General features: G+C 43.7%; 2 protein-coding genes across 7 annotated transcripts in view; one reads left to right on the forward strand and one right to left on the reverse strand.

Annotated features, from left to right (window-relative positions):
- The window catches only part of TRRAP (transformation/transcription domain associated protein), a 115,481-nt gene extending 97,360 nt beyond the window's left edge, over positions 1-18,121 (reverse strand). For 2 of the 6 annotated variants that reach the window (XM_075515687.1, XM_075515682.1), the window contains exons 1-4: positions 4,181-4,369; positions 3,915-4,003; positions 3,107-3,257; positions 2,707-2,756 (exon numbers count right to left, since the gene is read on the reverse strand). In XM_075515687.1, coding sequence (XP_075371802.1) covers positions 2,707-2,756; positions 3,107-3,206 — 150 coding nt within the window. In that variant the 5' untranslated portion in view covers positions 3,207-3,257; positions 3,915-4,003; positions 4,181-4,369. Of the gene's footprint in view, positions 1-2,706; positions 2,757-3,106; positions 3,258-3,914; positions 4,004-4,180; positions 4,376-18,106 lie in introns of those variants that run through there. The other 4 variants (XM_075515684.1, XM_075515683.1, XM_075515685.1 and 1 more) reach the window with 4 other exon arrangements.
- On the forward strand, positions 5,285-17,407 carry TMEM130 (transmembrane protein 130). The gene is made up of 8 exons (XM_075515086.1): positions 5,285-5,492; positions 8,501-8,791; positions 10,697-10,859; positions 11,967-12,136; positions 12,788-12,872; positions 14,808-15,010; positions 16,062-16,174; positions 16,926-17,407. The coding sequence occupies exons 1-8, from the start codon at positions 5,438-5,440 to the stop codon at positions 17,100-17,102; spliced, it is 1,257 nt and encodes a 418-aa protein (XP_075371201.1). The 5' UTR covers positions 5,285-5,437; the 3' UTR covers positions 17,103-17,407.
- Positions 18,122-19,667: the final 1,546 nt, after the last annotated feature.

Raw genomic sequence — 19,667 nt, forward strand, 5'->3', positions numbered from 1 at the left:
TTGCTTTGCTTGTGTGCGTGGCCTCTGCTTTACCTATTAAACTGTCTTTATCTCAACCCACGAGTTCTTACTTTTACCCTTCCGACTCTCTCCCCCATCCCACTGGGGGGGAGTAAGCGAGCGGCTGGATGGTGCTTAGTCGCTGGCTGGGGTTAAACCATGACCATGCAAGACAGGATGTTATCAACAGCAGATTAGCCCACATCTTCTCTTCACCTCAAAGGTCTTCCAAAGAAAGCCTGTCTGTACCTTCTCTTCCTCCGCCTCCCCTATAATCTTTCCAATTTTGAAAGACTCCTAACCTCCCCAGCTCTATGCCATGAGAATGGTCCTGCCTGGGAGGGAGGGAGGGAGGGAGGAAAGTTTCCAACAAGACATGAAATGGGTATTACCCCATTCTTAGAAAGTGGCTCACAAATCTATTCAGGGAAAAGTATACCTTCACAAACCCAGCTTAAATTTCTGAAAGCGCCTTCCCAATATCTTTGCTAAACAGCAAAGAGCAGAAAATTAGCAGCGCTCTTGGCATCTATGAATTGCTGTTCTGCACCGTACAAAAAACTAAAACCTCCACTACTCTAACCAAGTTCAGAATTATGCTGCTGGCACAAGACATCAGCAGCAGCAATGGAGGTTGATTCTGGAAGCTTTTTCTCCTCCAAAACAGAGACTGGAAAGAGACTGGAAAGACAATTAATACACTCCTCTCTCCCCATTTGGAATCCAGAATCTCTATGAAAAAATGGAGAAGGAAAAAATTCCCCCTCAAACAAATAATTTCCAAGAAACAAGATTCAAAACTATCAATGTTTCCATCCAGAAACTGGTTTAGAAGAGCAATATCCTCTGCTAGCCCAGAACAATGCCCTAACAACTAGCCCAACAGCTGGCACTGTCAAGCGGATAACATTATGGCGAAGCACGTCAATTTTAAACCTCACTTCAAGAAGCCCTCCATAATCATCAATTCACGTTCCGTTCTTTCCCTAACTAGAGAGACATCCAGATCAATAATGCAGCCAACAGAATTTGAACGCTGTAACTTTCAACAAACAGCTGATTTTTGAAAAAAGTATTTTTTCACTTGAAAAATAAAACCTGCTGAACTTTATAGCTATTGGAAGCTGAAGTAGGCAATAGGGAAGAGTTAATAAGGAGACTATGGAAACAGAAGATGAAAAGAAACCATCCAGCATAACAACATGCAACAATACTGCCTGCAACCTCCAAAGGAAAAAAGGAAACTAAAACTGTATTAGTGGTTCCTCTTGCTCCCTCAAGTATCTTCCAACAAATAGAACTGTACGTCAGCATAAGTCAATTCATCATCTCTTTATGTAGGATCATGCTACAGAACCAAGTGAATTCCAAGAGAAGAAAGCTACTCCATCTTGAACATTATCAAAACAATTATTGAACAAGTTCTACCCTACTGAAGACAAGAGCAAAAAGAATCAACTAAGCCTTCAGATTTTAAGCAGATCACTAGACTAAGCTGTTAAAGCTATTCTTTTACTCAGATAAATTGTTTTAGAGATAGCAGGTCAGCTTAAACAGATAAAAACTCCACAAGGATATTTTTAGATAATCACTTATGGTAATACAAAGCTCTGCTCACCCCATGTACATATAGATGCAGAACTGTCACAGACATCTACTTATTCGCTTATATACACTAAGCAAGGATTAAGCCTTTTAACATTTTTTTATAATACAGTTACACCAGCTCTAAATTTATTATTCTACTATGTTAACCTGAACTAAACAAAAAAATTCACTGGACAGGAAACCCCACTGATAACTCAGAAACAACTAAAATTGGCACAGCTATCAATATCCAGCACCTGTTGGATGTAACTTTGCATAAAGCTTACTTAAAAATATCCAAAGACATTAAACAGGACTAGAATGTGTATTTGTGTTTCCATATCACGGACTGAGCGAGATCACTTCAAATAAAGCCGGTGAGGACAGAATATGTTACAGTGGTAGCACTCTTTTTTATTGCAACATGACTAAAAAAACAGATACAGAGAGAATTACAGTAATTTTAAGATATTGAACTTATTCTACAAAATAACAAGCTCTCTGTAATTTCAGAACAGACACATAATAACTAAGTATTCAACTAAAGTATAATTTCTGCTAACACAGGGTTGGTTTAACTCGTGTCTCACTTTTTTTCTGCTGCTCATCTAAACTTGATGGTCCATCACTATGCAAAAGATGTCGCTGGAGCCATCTCCACTCCTGATGTCAGATTCTGCATCTGACAACTCCTCCCTCACTTCTATACTATGGAACTACTCAGAGGAATCAAAGGGACTTCGTGAGGGCACAATACACATTTGAACTAAATAAAAGAAAGCTTTAAATACAGAGATTTCATATCATTCCACAAAATAGAAGAAAAATCTATTACTTCACCTCTATTTAAATGCTTCCTGAATAAAGATTAGAGAATGAAAGAGCTCCCTAAGTCCAAATGTTGTAATTCTTCAGTAACCTAATTCCTAAATAAAAACCTAAAATCAATTACTTATAACAATATAAATCATAAATCACAAGATACTAATATTAATATTTTAACCACATAACATCAGAAATCAAACCAACATACATTAAGCACAAGACAGACTGCCATTTCAGAAGTTTGGGGGGTTTTGGTGGGGTTTTGTTGTTTAGGGTGTTTTTAAATTTATTTACCTCAAAATTCTCACTGACTTCTTGCATCATTTTCAATTTGGTTTCATCAGCTGAAAATGGAAATTCAAGCAAAAAAATTAAATGTAAAACTACATCATGAAGTAAAACACCAGGCTCATTGATCAAAGAAGCAATCAGATCTTATCAGTTTAGCTATCACTGCCCAATTATAAGGCACACCATTCTCACAAACAACCATCACACAATCACACACGCACACAGCTCGCTCACTTTGGCTCATGCAAGTATTACTCATCACTTTGCTTCTTCAAAAATCAAAACTCAAACAAAATTCAAAGTGAATTCAACACACATTTATCAACTGTCTAAACAATACTGCAACGAATGTGAAACAAACTACTGAAGAACTGTGACTTTCAATAGAAGAAAAGTATCTCACGTGTATTGACATCTGTAAGAGCAGCCACAAACTGAAGGTATTTTTTCATCAAAGTGGTTTGGTCCACCACTGTAGGCCCTTGTGCTGAAACGAATGCCATCTTGGAGGAGGAAGGATCAGCTTTCAGTGCATAAAATCAAAACCAACACACCTACAAAAAAATTTAAAAATATGTGTTAGTTTATATAGCTGGTTAGCAGCAATTATCACATCAACTACATCCACTCTTTTGACATACTAAAGAGGACACATCTTTTCCAAAAACCACAACTGTCACGTTTAGTTAGGCTTACAGATAGAATGCCTAGCCTGTACAGCACTCAATATCACAGGAACACACTTCTAGATATAAGTGGTTACTGGGCTCTTCACACTACAGCATAAACATTCACGCGTTTTGTTTGGTTTCGTTTCTCCCAGAAGCAGAAGCAGGCTCAGGGATGCTCCCGGCGCTGCACACCTGTTATCTTGTCTTCCGACCCGGCCAGATCCCAAACTTACAGCTACCCTTAGACACACCCCGGCAGGATTCACTCCCACAGGTGCCAGAAGTTGTCCTGCCGCCACGAGCTGCCTTTTTCGCTTGTAAAGAAACCTGAAATCCAATTCAGCTTGGAAGACCGGCGACCTCTCTCCTCACCTCAGCGCTTTCCTGTCAGCTCTCCTACACAGACCGCTTCAGCCGAGCCGCCCTTCACGGCGCCCGCCGCGACCAACAGCTGAGGGTGCCCCGCAAACACCCCCACCCAGTCCCCCCGCGGCTGCCCCAGGGCCGGGGCGCTGCCCGCAGGGCCCCGCGTCCCCTCACCTTCCCCGCCACAGGGCTGGCCGCCGCCGGGTCGCTCCCCGCTGCCAGGGCGCCATCACGCCGACCCCATCCCCGCCGAGGCGGCCGCCCTGTGAACACAGGCACCCGTGAACCGCCGCAACAACGCTTCCCCCCCTCCCTCAGCCCTCCCAGCTCCCAGCCACAGCCCAAGGCCTCCAAGCGCCGTGCTGGCGAGACTCCGGCCCCTTCCTCCTCACCGCGGCGCGCCGGTTCCGCCCCACAGGCTGCGCCGCGCCAGGCCTCACCTCCCGCCGCTTCGCTTCACCCCGCCCCCAGGCCCGGGCCCGGGCCCGGGTCCCACCGAGACGCTGCCGCCGCGGCCGGCACTCCTCACCCAGCGGCTCACCGGGCTCGGCCGGTCTTGGCCCCCCAGCTCCCTCCTTTGTTGCTCCCGGAGGCCGGCGGCAGCGCATGGGCGCAACGGAAGCGCCTGAGCCCAGTTCCGGCCGCCTCCTCCCGCAACCCGCCTCCCGCGCATCTCCCCAGGGGGAGGCGGGCGCTGAGGCCCACGGCGCCGCCCGGTCCCCTCACCGCGCCCCGGCGCGGGGGGAGCCACAATCCCCGGCCACCCCCTGCCCTGCCCCGCCGGGGCGGCTTCGCCTCAGCTGGGGAGGGCGCCTGCCAGCTCCCGCCACCGCCGCTGGGCCGCGCTGCCTGAGGCGAGGCCGGCCAGCCCCGTCCCTCCCCTCAGCCCCGGGGTCTCCGCTAACGCAGCGGACGCCGGGCGCGACGCCGCTAACAGTAGGCGATGAGTTACCCCGGGCAGACGCCGCCGCTCTCGGTCCCCCCGGCACGCCCGGGCCCCTCACGCCGAGGACCCGCCCCTCCGCTGCAGCCGCGGCCCGGCGGCGACCCGGGGGAGCGGCGGCAGAAGCGGCTGTACCGCGCCGGGGAACTGGGAGCAAAGCCGGTAGCGGGGGGCTGATCCGTACAAAAAAGAAGTGCAGCCAGGAATAAGAAAGGGCCTCGAATAAGTACTTAAAAAAACCCCAAAACACCTGCATTGCGTTTGTGAGAGCCGCTCTCCTGGCTCCCTCCAGAAGCTCCCATTGCACACTTTACGTGGTAGGCTCCTCAGGAAGAGCCGCCAGCCTGGACGCTGAGCGACCGGATAACCGCAGCCAAACTGCCCGTGGCTGAGGCGTCCTCACACCACCAGAGCCTGAAAAATACTTTATCTTTGCCGTGTCAGCCACCAAACCAAAATACAAACTCTTTCCCACCCTCTCCACAGATGGGCAGCGTTTATGCTTTTTTTTTTTTTTTTTTTTTTAAATCCCCGGCGGTTTTGCAGCAGCCCGTTACGTTGGCAACACAACCCCGCAGGAACTTCCCCCGGGAGAGGCTGGTTGGGCGCTGCCGCGGGGGAGCGTCCCGGGGGCGCGGACAGAGGTGCCGCAGTACCGCGGGCGGCCTCGGGGGCAGCGCCCGGCCCCAGCGCGGCGACACCCGGCCTCGGCCCCGGACGGCGGCGCCTGCCCACGGCCCCCGCCGCCCCGAGCATGCTGCGGTTGGCCTGCCTGGTGCTGCTGCTCGGCCGCGCCGCCCCGGCGGCAGGTAAGGGGCCGCCGGTCTGCGCTGTCATCGCCGCCGGGGAGCGGTTCCTGCGAAGCGGGCGAGGGGGGCGAGGGCAGCTGCGGCGGTGGGGCGAGGGGGGCAGACCTCAGGCGTGGGCTGCTTTACTTGTGGGGATGGTGGTGGTTCCCTGCCCGGGCTTGCTGGCCGTGACAGGGGATGGGAGGCAGCTCCGGGCACCCTCTCGCCTCCCCAGACTTTATTCTCAGGCGCTGCGACCTTGGTGCTTGCAGTGAAGCCGGGGCATCCCGCGGAGCCAGGGTTCTGCTTTGCACTTCCTAACCCAAAAGCTGCACTTCTGCTTCCTCCGCTGACCCAGTGCAGTGGGTCACAGGGGACCTGGGCAGCCACTGTCCCTCGCTATGGTAGCCTCGCTGTGCTGCATTCTGCAAAGAGAGGTCGGAAAGGTAGAAGAAATCCCAGAATTGGACGAAATGTCTTGCTCTGCCGGTGACTCGCTGGGTGACCTTGGGTTAACCACTTAATCTCCAACTGCTGCAGCTATTGGGCTTCAGTATGGCCCTGGTTTGTAAAGCACCATGATAACCTCCAAGGAGAAGTGCTAGATAAGCGTGAGCTAGCTAGCTATTTTTTTTCCCAAGTTCTGCCAAAACAAAGCAGAGGGTAGCCTGAATCTTCTAGAGCCCTGAAACCTCTCTGTGCCAGATTTCATCAAATCACAAGCATTTCTCTATTAACTCAAAAATCTGAACTCAGGGCCATTCTTTGTGTTGTGAAATGGGAACAGTGGAGTTCTTGCTCAGGCAGTAATGTTACAGTTATTTCTCACAGTCCTTTTGCATCCAGATTTGCTCAGCACCTGCGATCTGTGAAATAAAATGCAGGCACTAAGTAGATTATTTGGGTTCTCCTTCCACCCCATCCCAAGCTGATGGATGCAGGAAAGGCAGCATAGGGGTTAGCTGACCCCAGTGCTCCCTCCACATTACAGGTCATGGATGAGTGAGAAATGCAACTTCTGAAGCTCAAGATTGAGGTCCCTGTTAGCAATCTGATGGCTGCTGAAAGAGAGGAGGAGGAAAGTCACCAGCATGAGAACTCCCCCAGCTCTGCTGTTCTGCCCAGCGTTGCCCCAGTGAGAGGATAGCCAGGCAGAGTGCCGATGCAGGGAGGGAATATGCTCCATGTTGGAGGCAAACAACCAGATCCTGTTGCCAGCTCTGCCCCAATTCACAGCTTTCAGTGGTTGTTGCCTTTCCTTTTGTTTTGAGGTTTTGGGGTTGATTTGGGGGGGGGGGGGGGGGTTGCTTGTTTTCTGGTTTTTTTTATTAACACATGCAGGTCATTTAATCTTGTTGCACTGTTATTTTTTGAAAAAAGTGAATGTATCCTTTCCATAAAACCCAACCTCACTCACACTCTGCCCATTGCAGTAGTTGTAAGAGCTAAAGTAAGTAGCTTGTGTAGATGTGCCAGAGAAGATAATGGTGAGCAATCCAGAGCCATGGGGATGGTTCACTATCACAGGTCCTGCACTTCTCATGCTTTGCTGTTTCATAGAATCACAAAGTAGTTTGGGTTGGAAGGGACCTTTAAAGGTCATCTAGTGCAGCCCCCCTGCAGTCAGCAGGGACATCTTCAACTAGATGAAGTTGCTCAAAGCCCCATCCAACCTGATCTTCAGTGTTTCCAGGGATGGGGCATCTACCACCTCTCTGCGCAACCCGTTCCAGTGTTTCACCACCCTCATCATAAAAAATTTCTTCCTGATATCTAGTCTGAATCTACCCTCTTTCAGTTTAAAACCATTACCCCTTGTCCTTTTGCTACAGGCCCTGCTAAAAAGTTTGTCCCCATCTTTCTTGTAAGCCCCCTCTAAGTATTGAAAGGCTGCAGTAAGGTCTCCCCGGAGCCTTCTCTTCTCCAGGCTGAACAACCCCAACTCTCTCAGCCTGTTCTCATAGGAGAGGTGTTCCGTCCCGCTGATCATTTTTGTGGCTCTCCTCTGGACCCACTCCAACAGCTCCATGTCTTTCCTGTGCTGAGGGCTCCAGAGCTGGATGCAGTACTCCAGGTGGGGTCTCACCAGAGCGGAGTAAAGGGGCAGAATCTCCTCCCTCAACCTACTGGCCATGCTACTTTTTATGCAGCCCAGGATATGGTTGGCTTTCTAGGCTGTGAGCACACATTGTCAGCTCATGTCCAGCTTTTCTTCCACCCATAGCCCAAAGTCCCCCTCCATAGGGCTGTTCTCAATCCTTTCATCCCCTAGCTGGTATTGATACTGGGGGTTGCCCCGATCCAGGCGCAGGACCCTGCACTTAGCCTTGTTGAACCTCATGAGGTTCACTTGGGCCCACTTATTGAGCTTGTCCAGATCCCTCTGGATAGTAAGTGATATGCCACTAGGGCATGGTACAAGTTTCATTTACATTGGGATTTTTGGTCCTTTCCTGGAAAAGGAAGTCAGTGGTGGACCGTAGAGAACAAGCAGCTGGTACTGAGGGATTTTTGTTCAGTTATAAGAAAGGTGGGGGAGACTTGTGGGTCAACATAGCTGACAAAGAAATCTATTGGATGAAATCTTACCTGACTTTGAAAGTTCATTTTTTTCAGGACAGAGATTAGAGCCGAACTTGACTTTCTTCCAGTAGCTGCAAGTTTAGTGACCATGTTAGATCATTAGTGACACTGACCCTACAGCCAGTGCCCAGCTCTGCCTATAAAACCTCATCAGAGTTTTTGTGATGTTCAGGTCTGAAGCTCCCTTCTACTATTAACATTTCTAGGACCCAGTCTAACATGTTGTTTAATGCTACTTGTTTGAACTCCTATATACATGCAACAGTTTCTGTTCCAGGTTTTTAAATGGTAAAAAAAAAAAAAAAAGCTGGTAAAGTCCTTGCTGGGATGAGTGTCATTGTGAGTCACATAACTACAGCTGTTAAAAAGTGTAATAAAGAAATAAAATAAAAAATGCAATACAACAACATTTGGATTTGGGTTTTTTTTTCTTCTCATTTCCACAGAGGAGTATGGTCTGGAAATAACCAACAATGGTCCCATCACAACAGGAGCTCAAGCTACTGTTCACGCCAGTCTAAGTATGAAGAATGACAGTCTCACATCAAACTTGTATCACTTTAACTGGATTTATGCTCCTCTGATTCTGATAGACAAATCTGAGCAGCGGTTTAACTCCATAATTAATGTGACCGGTGAATTTCCTGGGACTTTTCCTGTATCTGTCTGGGTGACTCACAGAAACTGTTGGTTATGTCGGCCGGTTGCTAGAAATGTCACCGTGCTTCAGATTACAGGTAAAATGGCTTTACAACTTCTACGTCTTCAGGAAGTCAGTTTACATCAAGATGCTTGCTGCCTTTGCTAGTATCAGAAAAATGAAAGCCACGCATAAAATACGGCTTCTGCCAACAGAGTTTGATTTGTGTAGCCCTTTGACTGAAGGTGGTTTTGGATGGCACTGTACTAGCTGGGCCATGCTGTAGTCTACCTACATCCAGGAAGCAAGTGTGATCCTGCCCAAGTTTTCCTGCCTCTACAGCTTAGAGAAACTGAACTAGAAATCAGATGCTTCAGTAGTTGCAGTTCACACATAAGTGTTGCTCAGTGATGTCCGGACTCCTAAAACAATGCTTCCTGTACTGCTTCCCAGCATTTCCAGTCCTAAAGTTAGGATGGCCAGCAGCAGTGACAATCTACTGATTTTCCCTGTTGCATGACATAGCAAAAACTTAGACCATCAGCACAACAGAGCCATTACATTTTCTTTTAAAGTTCTGAGGGAGTGTATGGAAATTGGATGTGAAGTCATGGCTGCATTTCCAAATATTGCCAAGTGCAATTTCAGCTTACTGGGAATATTCATAACCATAAATATTCATTTCTTGACAAATTGAGCAATGGTGTGGTATGGTTAACCTAATCTCTGATACAGGGATTGACACGAAATATCATCTGACAGCTTCCCACAATCCTTTCTTTCAGAGACTAGTAACCACGTCCCTCCAACCACATGTCCCAATGCTCTACTTACATGCTCCAAAATAGACGCGGCTCCCAGCCGAAGATAAGGATATGCATGAGGACAAAAGAGCTAACCATAGGGCATAGCTCACATTTTGGGGAATAGCTATGGAGATTTTTCTTTGAGAAACACCAAGCTTTATAAAAGTATACATGAGATCTTTCTTTCTTAAGAACTGCTGTCTTGCTGAATACCTACTCATTCCTTTCTCACTTTGCACTGTCTTATATTCTTATGCCACAAGCAAAAGGGATAGAAGCTTTCTATAGCTGTGAAAGGTAAGATCCCATTGTACCTTTCTGCCTTCCCCAAGCAAGAGCACCCACGGGGGCCCAAAGGTAGTTGCCAATAACTCATATAAATTACAACTCCAGTTAGTAAGTAACCAGTCCCATTCTGAAGCAGTAATTGTGGTTCTTAATTGTGGTTCTTATTTGTGCATCATCAAGAGAACGGTTAACTAGATTTAATGAATTGTTAACAAGGTAAGAGTCTGTTACTGGTAATTAATACCCCATTAATTTTATAATAAGCTGATAAGTGTATCATCCTAATACATCATCTTTATTCATAGGTTAGAGAGGTTTTTTTAGATCAGCCTTTCCAGTCCTTGTAAACAAACTTGAGCATACTATCTCTTGCAGACATCAAAATCAAAATTTCACCCTTTCTGTGTTCACAATATATTGCACGTCTGTTATTCATAGTAGTGAAATTTTCATTTTTTGTGGAAGTAGCTAAAACTAAAAAAACAAAAAACGGCAACATAAAAAACCCACAAAACAAACAAACAAAAACCACCACCCCAAACATGAAGGGCGTTTATACTGGTTTGATTCTGAATCCCTTGATCTAGACACTTGATGTTAATAACAATTCTTTTTAAATCAATAGTAAAAATTGATATTGACTTCAATCAGTCCAGGATTATTTTTCTTAGTTCTATTAGAAGCTTTATCATGGTCCATTGTAGAGCCCTAAATAAGTAATTTAATCTCTCTACCTCACTAACACATGTAACAACACCGAGTAATAGATATAAAATACATTTAACCACTTGCACTAGGACACAGAAAGACTTATGTGGTACATTTTAAATAATATTTTTATACTCATGCAGAGCATGCTATGAAAGTGATAAATGCTGTCACTCTTTCTCCACCTTATTATTCTGCAGAATTTATAACAGGGAATCTTACCATTGCCCAGATAGAAGACAATAGATTTATCACGCGTGGTTCTTCCATGGGAGCAGTGACCCGGATTTCTTTCTGTCTTCATGACCCAAGTCATTACTTCAAGTCAGCATCGTTTGTCTACAACTGGGATTTTGGAGATGGGTAGGTGTGGTTACTTTGTTTGTTTTAATGAGTATTCGAGGCTCATCTAGAGAAAAATCCTGATTAAATCACAGGACAAAGCATACACCTTTGTCAGGTGGTACATTCTTAGCACATCAACCAGGTGAATTACAAAAACTTTGGCACAGAAGTCACTGCATATTCACAGAAAGGTGATGTTTTAAAGACCTACATTTCTTGTTCAAATATATGCTTAGGTGTATTATTGTGTGTGCAACGAGCCAAACTGAACTGAATGAACTGGAAAAATTAACTTATTCTAAATTGTTATTTTAAAACATAATTACACCTGCAGATCTCCATTAGCAGGTTGTTGTTGTTGTTGCTGAATATGTGAATAATTTGTGCACTTAAGGAAAATGGAAGCAGTACACTGTCCTGTGGTTGGGCAGTAAGTAGCTGTTACTATGACCAGCTACCCATAAGTATACCACACCTTGGGTGAGGAGCTTGTGAAAGCATATAGGTCTCTCAAATAATATGGAGGTGTACATTAACACACACCTAATGCTTACCTAATAACAAAATGGAGGGGGGAAAAAACCCCAACATAGCTCATAACCGTCAGAAATAAAACCATGAGTAGTATCTAGCTCTTAAGTCACTCTATAGTAGGGGGAAAAAAGCCATTCAATTATTTTCCTTCTCTGAGGACGAACATATGTCCAATACAAATAAGCGTATGCAAATAGAAATGTAAGCTTTAGTCTCTGAATACTAAATTTTTTGTTTCTTTCTTTCTCCCCCCTCTTAGTGCTCCAGTTAGCTTATAGTCCACCTGCTATAAAGGTAGTTTTCATAATTTACTGGCTATTCCTATTCCATTCTATGAATTCTTTTAGCACTATCTTTAGTTTCTTTGATTAAAAATGCATAAATGTACTCTGGGTCTCATACTGATGGTAGTTTTATTGGTAATGCCACAGATGTTAATCCTCATTGATATGGACATAATGTAGAATCACAGCTGACTGTAGCATAGTCTATAGAGAAAATATATTCGAGCTAGCTCCTTTCTAAATCAGAAATATGCAAGGATTTGGTAAAAGGCAATTTTGATTCTAAATCTTTTCGTGTTACACGTAGCGTTTATCAGATTACCAAGGAACCCTTTGTCTACTATAACTGCTCTACCATGGGGAATCGTACGGTGCATCTGAAAGTCATAGCTGAATGGGAGCAAATTGGAAGCATCATACATGAAAGAGAAACAGTACAGAAAACTGGTGATTTTACCACTGCTCTGGAGCTGTTAGGTAATTATAAAACATTTTGCATACTCAAAACAGAACTTGCTATATATGTACAGATACAATCTAGCTTTAATGTGATAATATAACTTGAGCATTGTTTCACATGCAAGAACTGGTCAACATTATTCAATGAAGAGTTGCCATTGCAAAAGGGACTTTGCACTGTTCTAGTGCAGAAAAATTGGAGGGAAATATATTAAATCTTCTGTTTCTTTTTCATTTACCTGGAGTTTCACTGTCTTTTGTAAAAGTCTCACATACACTTAAAACTTACAATAAAATGTTTACCGTAACTTATGGAGGATTTGTTTGTTTAATTTATGTCAGCTATCCCTAAAAAATAAATTAGTTAAAATAAGCATTAGGAAAGTCTCATTGATTTGACCAGCTTCTGGAGTAAATAAACACATAAGTAAAAATGTACAGGATTAATAAAGTAGTTGATTATATATTAAAAAGAAATCACAAAACATTCAGAAAACTTACAAAAACTCTACCACTAGGTTTCCTTTTTGGGTGTGAGGCAAGTATTATTATTTGTGTGACTAATGGAGCCAAAATCTGCAAAGTCTATGAAAACAAACCTTCACTGGAAAACCAGTGAATTTTGAGTTTACATGTGGAGTGTGACACACTTTTTTTTCTTTCTCTCAGATGCTGTTAAAAGTATTAATGTAGTGGGCTCCAGAGAGACTCACGTAATGGAAAACTTGAGTTTATCTCTTCATATCAACGGCACGTAAGTAGCAAACAACTTCTTTCCCCAAAAAGCATTGTCTGTTTAAGTGTTTTTCCCCACTGTTTCCTTAAAATAGTCAGTTGCACCCCACAGAACTGTTTCTTAAAACAAAAAAGAAATGTCCTTTGAACAAAATACTGTTAAATATTGCGTTTTCCTGACTTGAAATACCATGAACCCTAAGAGCCTGAAAGAGCCTGCATCTTTAAAGAAAAGTACAACCTCCCACATAAAGCAAATGTTATTTTTATGTCTTTCTAAAGAGAATGTTAAAAGAGAACTAGCCAGAGAAAGATAGTGGGAAAAATTACATTTTAAAACTTCCTTTTGAATTTTTCTCCTTGACCAATTTCCACACCATTAAATCCAGAGTCCTGTTACATAGCAGTGATCCTTGACTGGCACATGGGAGTACTGTGTTTGGGGAATAATTTTGGCAAAGTTAAGATTGCCACAAGATGAATAAGACAGAGAGGCTCCATGCAGTGAGGACTATAGGAATATAGGAGAGTCATGAGCACCTCGATCCTAGCACAAGCTTTCTCAAGCTGCAGTATTTAGAACACATCAGAGTTTTTTTATATGGCAGAAGCATTTTAAATACCATTGAAACTCTCAGGAAAGCTCCTTCACCATAAAAACTCCATGACCACAGAAGCCATTTATTGTCCAGAAGAGCGACACTTTCACATTCTGCTATGGGAGCTGTTTAGGCTAATGCTGGATTTTAAAAAAAAAAAAAAAGGAAGAAAAAAAGGAAAAAAAAAAACCAACCCAGGGCTGTTAGTAGGGATGTAGGTTGGAGCGAGCAGCACCCAACGCAGAGTCATTTGCCGAAGGCATAAATAGTCCCAATAGACAAAGCAGCACAGTTTGCATTCAGAAAATGAATGGCGCATTGGCAGGAGTGGAAACTGGAGATGGCATACAAATAAATATGAACAGCCAAAAACCATTACAGGCAAACCTGAGATCCCTAAAAGCAGGCTTGGTTTTAGGATGGACAATGTTTGCCAGGCTTAACCTCCTAGCCATGGGACTAGGACTGATGCAATAGGAGTTTACGATAGAGAAGCAATGACAAAGGCTTGAGAAATGGGTTATCAAAAACAAAGCTAGAAAATGAGCTAAACACATAACCATGCTGCTTTCTTTAGCAGAGAATGTCCTAAAAAGATAAGGAACAAAATGCTAATAAGATGGGGTAAAGAAAAGCTCTATCTATTGTCAGAATCAAGGTCCATAGTGAGTCCAAGGTGAGTCCAAGCAGAATCAGTCAGAACAAGGCTCTGAAAATGTAAATAAAAGGCATCAACTAGACACGGTGAGAAGACACATGGCCATAAAGTGGATTGCAACTAGATTGCTTGATTGCAAATAAAAACCTTTTTGTTATTGTAAGGGAGTACTGTGATCCTTGCAATTTATTTACCTTTTCCAGCTATTAGTCCGTTGCACAGAGCTCATCTTACATTCTTTCCAGTTTTGTTTGTGGGGTTTTTTTTAATCAGAAGATTAAAATCTTGGGTGTACTTCAGTAGCACAGACAGTGATCTCCACTGTGTGAAAAGAACAAAGGAAAAACAACCTATACTCCCTTGCAAGGGCCAGAAAAAAAAGGTTCCTTTCATCTTTATTGGAGAAGGACTGTAGGGTTTTCTACACACAATGGCCTGCCTATGACCCACACCGGTATTTAGTTCTCAGCTGAAAGGCTTGCTCTTACAGAAGCATCACAAAGAGAACTTTTTCAACTGACAAAAACTATAAACCAAATAATTGTGCAGTTAATTACTTCTCTATTTGGATTTAGATTCACTTCATTATTTTAAAAATTATTATGCTATTTTAACCAAGTCATTCATGAGCTCTTAGCTGAAATGTTTGCGAAGTTTTCACCTAATTTTTTTTTTCTTTTTGTTTTTGTCATTTCAGCCCACCACTGGCATTATGCTGGCTCATAAAGTCCGAGTGCATTCCACTTGAAGGTGAAAAATGCCATCTGGTGGTGCTTAATGGCTCCTGCTACAATCTCAGCCATACCTTCAGTGATGCTGGACAGTATTGCCTCAGCGTCAGAGTGGAGAACGGCGTGACGATGCTGCAGACGTACCATGAAATAAAAGTGTGGCCAACAGGTGAGGAGCATCTAGTCTGAGCAGCACAGAGATTGCCACCTGTCAGGGAACCGAGAGTCTCAAACGTCTCGGGGATAATTACCAGCCTACAGATGAGGTTTCTGGAAACTGGTATAAATCCCTAAAAGCATAGGAAGCAGGAAGAGAAAGGAGAGCCTATAATGTGCCTACTGTAATTGTTCTGAGCTTCTTGCATCCTGCTGAACCCTCAGTCTCAAGAGCGTCTTGAAGCTAATGAGTTTCCTGGAAAAGCCGCGTTACTTAAGTTACATATTTTTCAGTTTAAATAGTCTGGCTGTTGTAGTTAGAGAGGATAACTAGGAAAACATACGCGTCTGTAACAATCCCGTAAATAAGTAGGCTCAATTCTTCTTTTTGTTTAGTTTAGTTACTTTTTTTTTTAATGCTGGATTTTTCTAGGCCTCCATTTCACTACAGGTTTCTGTCCCCCCAGACAGTAATCCCTGCTGGCTCCCCCATGCATGCTCCCACATGCCCCTCTTGGGTCCCTGAATTGTCTGAGAAAGTGCTTAGGTGGCCATGTGAAGAGGACCTGACCAGGGGACAGCCAGGCTGTGATACAGAATGGCTATACCATCTCACCGTGGGCCAGCACTTGCATACAGACAGGGCAGCTCACTCCAGAATGCACTGGTGTGCATTCAGGACTAAGTGTGCAAATCCTCTTTGCTGGAGGCTGCAAGCTGCCGCGAAGATGAGGGTCCTTCCTGTCCTCTTGGGGTACCACAGAGGTACAAACACCCTGGGGAGTTAGGGCTAACATATGTAACTGGGTGAGGTTTTATAGGCTGTTCAAGGGAAAAGAGGGGTAAAAAGGGAAAGATCCTTACAACCTCACAACTCTGCATTCCCACTTCTGAGATTTCAGAAAGACCTGAAGTGATCTGGGCTGAAAAATGTATTCCCTGTTACACACGTCCTTTGTTCTAAAAATACAAAAACTTCTCCTAAAACATCATTTTCTTCTCGCTGTTGCCTCTTCTCAGTGTATTGTATCACTCCAGGAATGTGCCCTTGTGCTCTTTCCTAGGGATCCACCCGGCTTTCTTTGTCCTGCTCTGCATCGCTCTGGTTTCAGTGATGCTAGGACTGGTGCTGTACACGACCTTTCGAAGTAACACACAACAAAAAGATCTCGTGGAGGTATCCAGTTACTCTTACTTTGAGGTGGGGTAGTAATTAGATACCTTTCAGCCAGGTCCCTTCTTTAAACCCCAGACAAACAGAGCGGGAGGGAGCATTTCTCTGGTATGTCTGATCCATTCCATGGAAAAATCTGAACAGCGTAGGCAAACACTTTAAGCAACAGACATGCTTCTGGCTTGTCGCAGAGAACTATAACTATAATTCAAGTTGCTAGGACTATCATGGGCAGTTTGTTAATATTCCCAAGCAGGTGCTTGCATTGAAGTATCCCTTCCAGAGGATCTACCTCGGAGTGGTTACACAGAAGAAAGCAGGGGGATAGTGAGAGAGGATACAGGATAGTAAAAAAGGGTGGGTATGTTACCTACAGCGGCACCAAATTGTCACCTGACCCTAGTATGTGACCTTTATCTTCCCAACTCCCTTCCATCTCTGGTGTAGCTTTCACTTGCTGCATTATCGTATTCGTAATAAGCATGAGCTCCTAAATCAAAAGTACCTTTTGTGGCCCTTTGGACAGTACCTAATACTCTTTACATCATGCCACAATATGAATAATATACCTCTAGAGAGACTGCCTGTGAGCCATGTGTGCAGCAGGTATAAATCAGAAGTCTATTTGAAGTTGGTGACTGACTGAAACTGGTCAAGGACCAAAAGCCATTTCTGGCCCAAAGTATTCTTGCTAGACTCACTTGAGCCAGTAGGACCCAAATTAAAAATGGTTTCTTTGATGTTCCTTTTCCAGGTAGCTGACTTTGACTTTTCTCCACTGTCTGATAAAAACTTGTCTTCTCATTCGGAGTCAGACTGTGGCCAAATATGTTGCAGATCATGTTTTCTTCGGTCATCTCAAGAAGCTGCCAGGGAGAGTCATGAACTTCTACACTCTTTTTACAAGCCAGTCAAAACGTACACAGTGTGAAGAACACAACTGCACTTTGGTTACACTAGCTGTCAAGTTTAACTTTCTCACTTACGATGAGTTAAAAGCCCGATGCTGCATGAATGGTTTGGTTTTGCCAATGCAATGAGGTTAACCACTTTTAAGTCCAGCACTTGAGCGTTTCATTCTCTGAACTAAAAAAGAGCAAGCCCTGAAACACCATAAAAGTATCTTTGTATTTTTAAATTATATGGGTATATACATTTACAGCTGTAAATGCAGCATTTTATTCTTACGAAAGATTGTTTTATGTGCAGGTTTGCTAAACTCACTACCTCTTGTAATTTCTCTGTTCTTTCTGCTGTCTGTTTCAAAGACGAAAATGTTTAAGACAAACATACCTTTCTTTCCTATGTTACAGCAATACTACTGGAAATGGAAGTCACCCAAAATGCTGTTCATTGTGTATTTGTCCTAAAAAGGAACTGACTTGCCCAGGTTGAGAATGGCCTAGGTGCTTCCAATGAACCAGGCTACCTAATTATGTTGCCTTTTTTCCTCCTGTCTTAAAAGACCCCTTTATTAAGTTAATGACCTTCTGGGGGACTGTGGTGGCTGGTGACCTACTCACGGAGAGCTAGCTGCTAGCAGTATTTTGGTGGGATAGCAGCAAGTGCTGTAGAAGACTCCACATCTCCAACACTTCGTGAAGTAGTACACCACTCTAATCTGTATAAGTAGCTTTTTTTTTTCCCAGGCTGTTCATTCTTCCTTTCTTTCTTATATTACTACCCAACTAGTCACCAAAGCTCCTCTTCCAAAGAATGCAACAACCAGTAGCTCAAAGCTGCTCAACAGATATTCAATTCAAATCCATAGTCAATGTTGAAGGCTGTATAAACTCCATGCCTGTTGCAGACTATCTTCTATCAGCTTCCTGCTCAGCCAGGCTTTGCCCCCTGCTACAAGGCATTTCAGAGTACCCTGCAGGCTTTTAAACAAAAGTGCTTTTGTGGCCATTTCTTTTTTTAAACATGACACACCTTCCCCACCTCTGATTTAAAGCCTATGGGTATCCTGGACTCGGGGTTTTCCAAGAATGTCATAATTTCTCAAATGCACTAATTGGGAGATAATTGAATGTGAGGGGATTTACCATGAAGTTTTCAGGGTGCTCATCTTACAAATTCAACTTCTACATTTCCTCAGAGAAGCCCAGAGCTTCAGTTCCTCTGTGAACAAAATCACATGACCACAGAAGGGCTTTGTTAATTAACTTGATACATTCAAAATAGAATAGGATCATCTAAGATAACAAATGATCCAGTAAAACCAAGTTTTTGTCAAAAAGTACTTTCCAAGGCAGAACTTCTTTTGGCTTTTTTTCTAAAGAGAAATTGTATTTATAAGCAAGCTTGTTGATTACGAGTGGTGTCCTTTGTATTCTTTCTCAGTGCCCTGGTGTCAAACTCTTATCTTCAGTCATATTCAGGCACTGTTAAAAATGTGCCTCTCCTTAGCAAAGAAGCTATTGTTCTCAAGAGCTTCAGTTTTATTGCTTATTCCTGAGACCCCAGCCATCTGAGCCACTGCCAAAGGTACGTGACTTGTTCTGGGATGTCAGTGTGTTCTGTAAATGGCTTCACAGTCCTTGGGCACTGGAAATAACAGATTTCTGATGTGAAAAATGCAGCTCAGAGTGACAGTGGCCCTCGACAAACTGCACGGTGGCTCTCTGCAGCCAGAAGTTTAGTTTGGGCTGCTTCTTTAATTACGTTTGTGACAGACACATGACCCTTGCTGCTCTAGTGCACCTAAAGATAACCCGTTGGCACACTAATGAATGTGTGAAAAGCCCTTTCTTCTCCATATTGCACTCCTAGCAAAGACAATAACTATGAGAGAGCAGACTCAGTTGTAGGTACTTGACACGGGCGTCAGTTGTGTTGGAGGAAGATCATATCAAAGGAATAAGACCTATGCTCTGCCCCATTTTCCATTAATATCCAGCTGATTCAAAGGTTACCATGGGGTGTTAGGCCGTGAACGTTGCTTCTTTGGTTTTGTGCCTCTGTGCTCTCCCCAGTATGTCTGAGCTGAGATATGACTGGTCATGCTAAACCTGGCTAAAGAGGATATCAACCCCCAGTCAAAAAAAAGAGGGACATGGAGTGATATGAGAGACAGGCCTAAGAAAATCTCCAATTTCCCATTAAGGAGAGTAAATGTCCTTCAGAAGAACATTGGCTCTTACTCTCTTCCTAAAATGAACAAAGGATGGCAAAGGAGTCAAATGATTCAGAAAGGTAGAAAAGATAAAGTGCTGCAAAGTGGAAAGTCAACACTATCAAATAGTGGAAGATACTATTCAAGAGCAGATGGAAAAGAATAGAGGTTAGAAAGAAAGACACCTCTTGCAAAAAATAAGCAGTGGAGAAAGTACACTTAAAAGGGCATGTCGAGAAGCAAATTAACCAAGAAAATTTAAACAACCTTAACAAATTGAGGTGTAAGTATGAGAAATATTCACACTAACGTGTTCCCGAATCCAATATGAAACTGCTTCCTGCACAAAAGACTGATCTGTGGGTTCAATAAATGCCT

This window comes from Mycteria americana, chromosome 12 (assembly GCF_035582795.1).
Source record: "Mycteria americana isolate JAX WOST 10 ecotype Jacksonville Zoo and Gardens chromosome 12, USCA_MyAme_1.0, whole genome shotgun sequence".
Taxonomy (NCBI): Eukaryota; Metazoa; Chordata; class Aves; order Ciconiiformes; family Ciconiidae; genus Mycteria; species Mycteria americana.

Coding starts and splice junctions, on each gene's coding strand:
- TMEM130 (XM_075515086.1), top strand. CDS start 5,438: ATGCTGCGGTTGGCCTGCCTGGTGCTGCTGCTCGGCCGCGCCGCCCCG. Junction 5,493..8,500: donor CCGCGCCGCCCCGGCGGCAG/GTAAGGGGCCGC, acceptor TCATTTCCACAG/AGGAGTATGGTCTGGAAATA. Junction 10,860..11,966: donor AACTGGGATTTTGGAGATGG/GTAGGTGTGGTT, acceptor TGTTACACGTAG/CGTTTATCAGATTACCAAGG.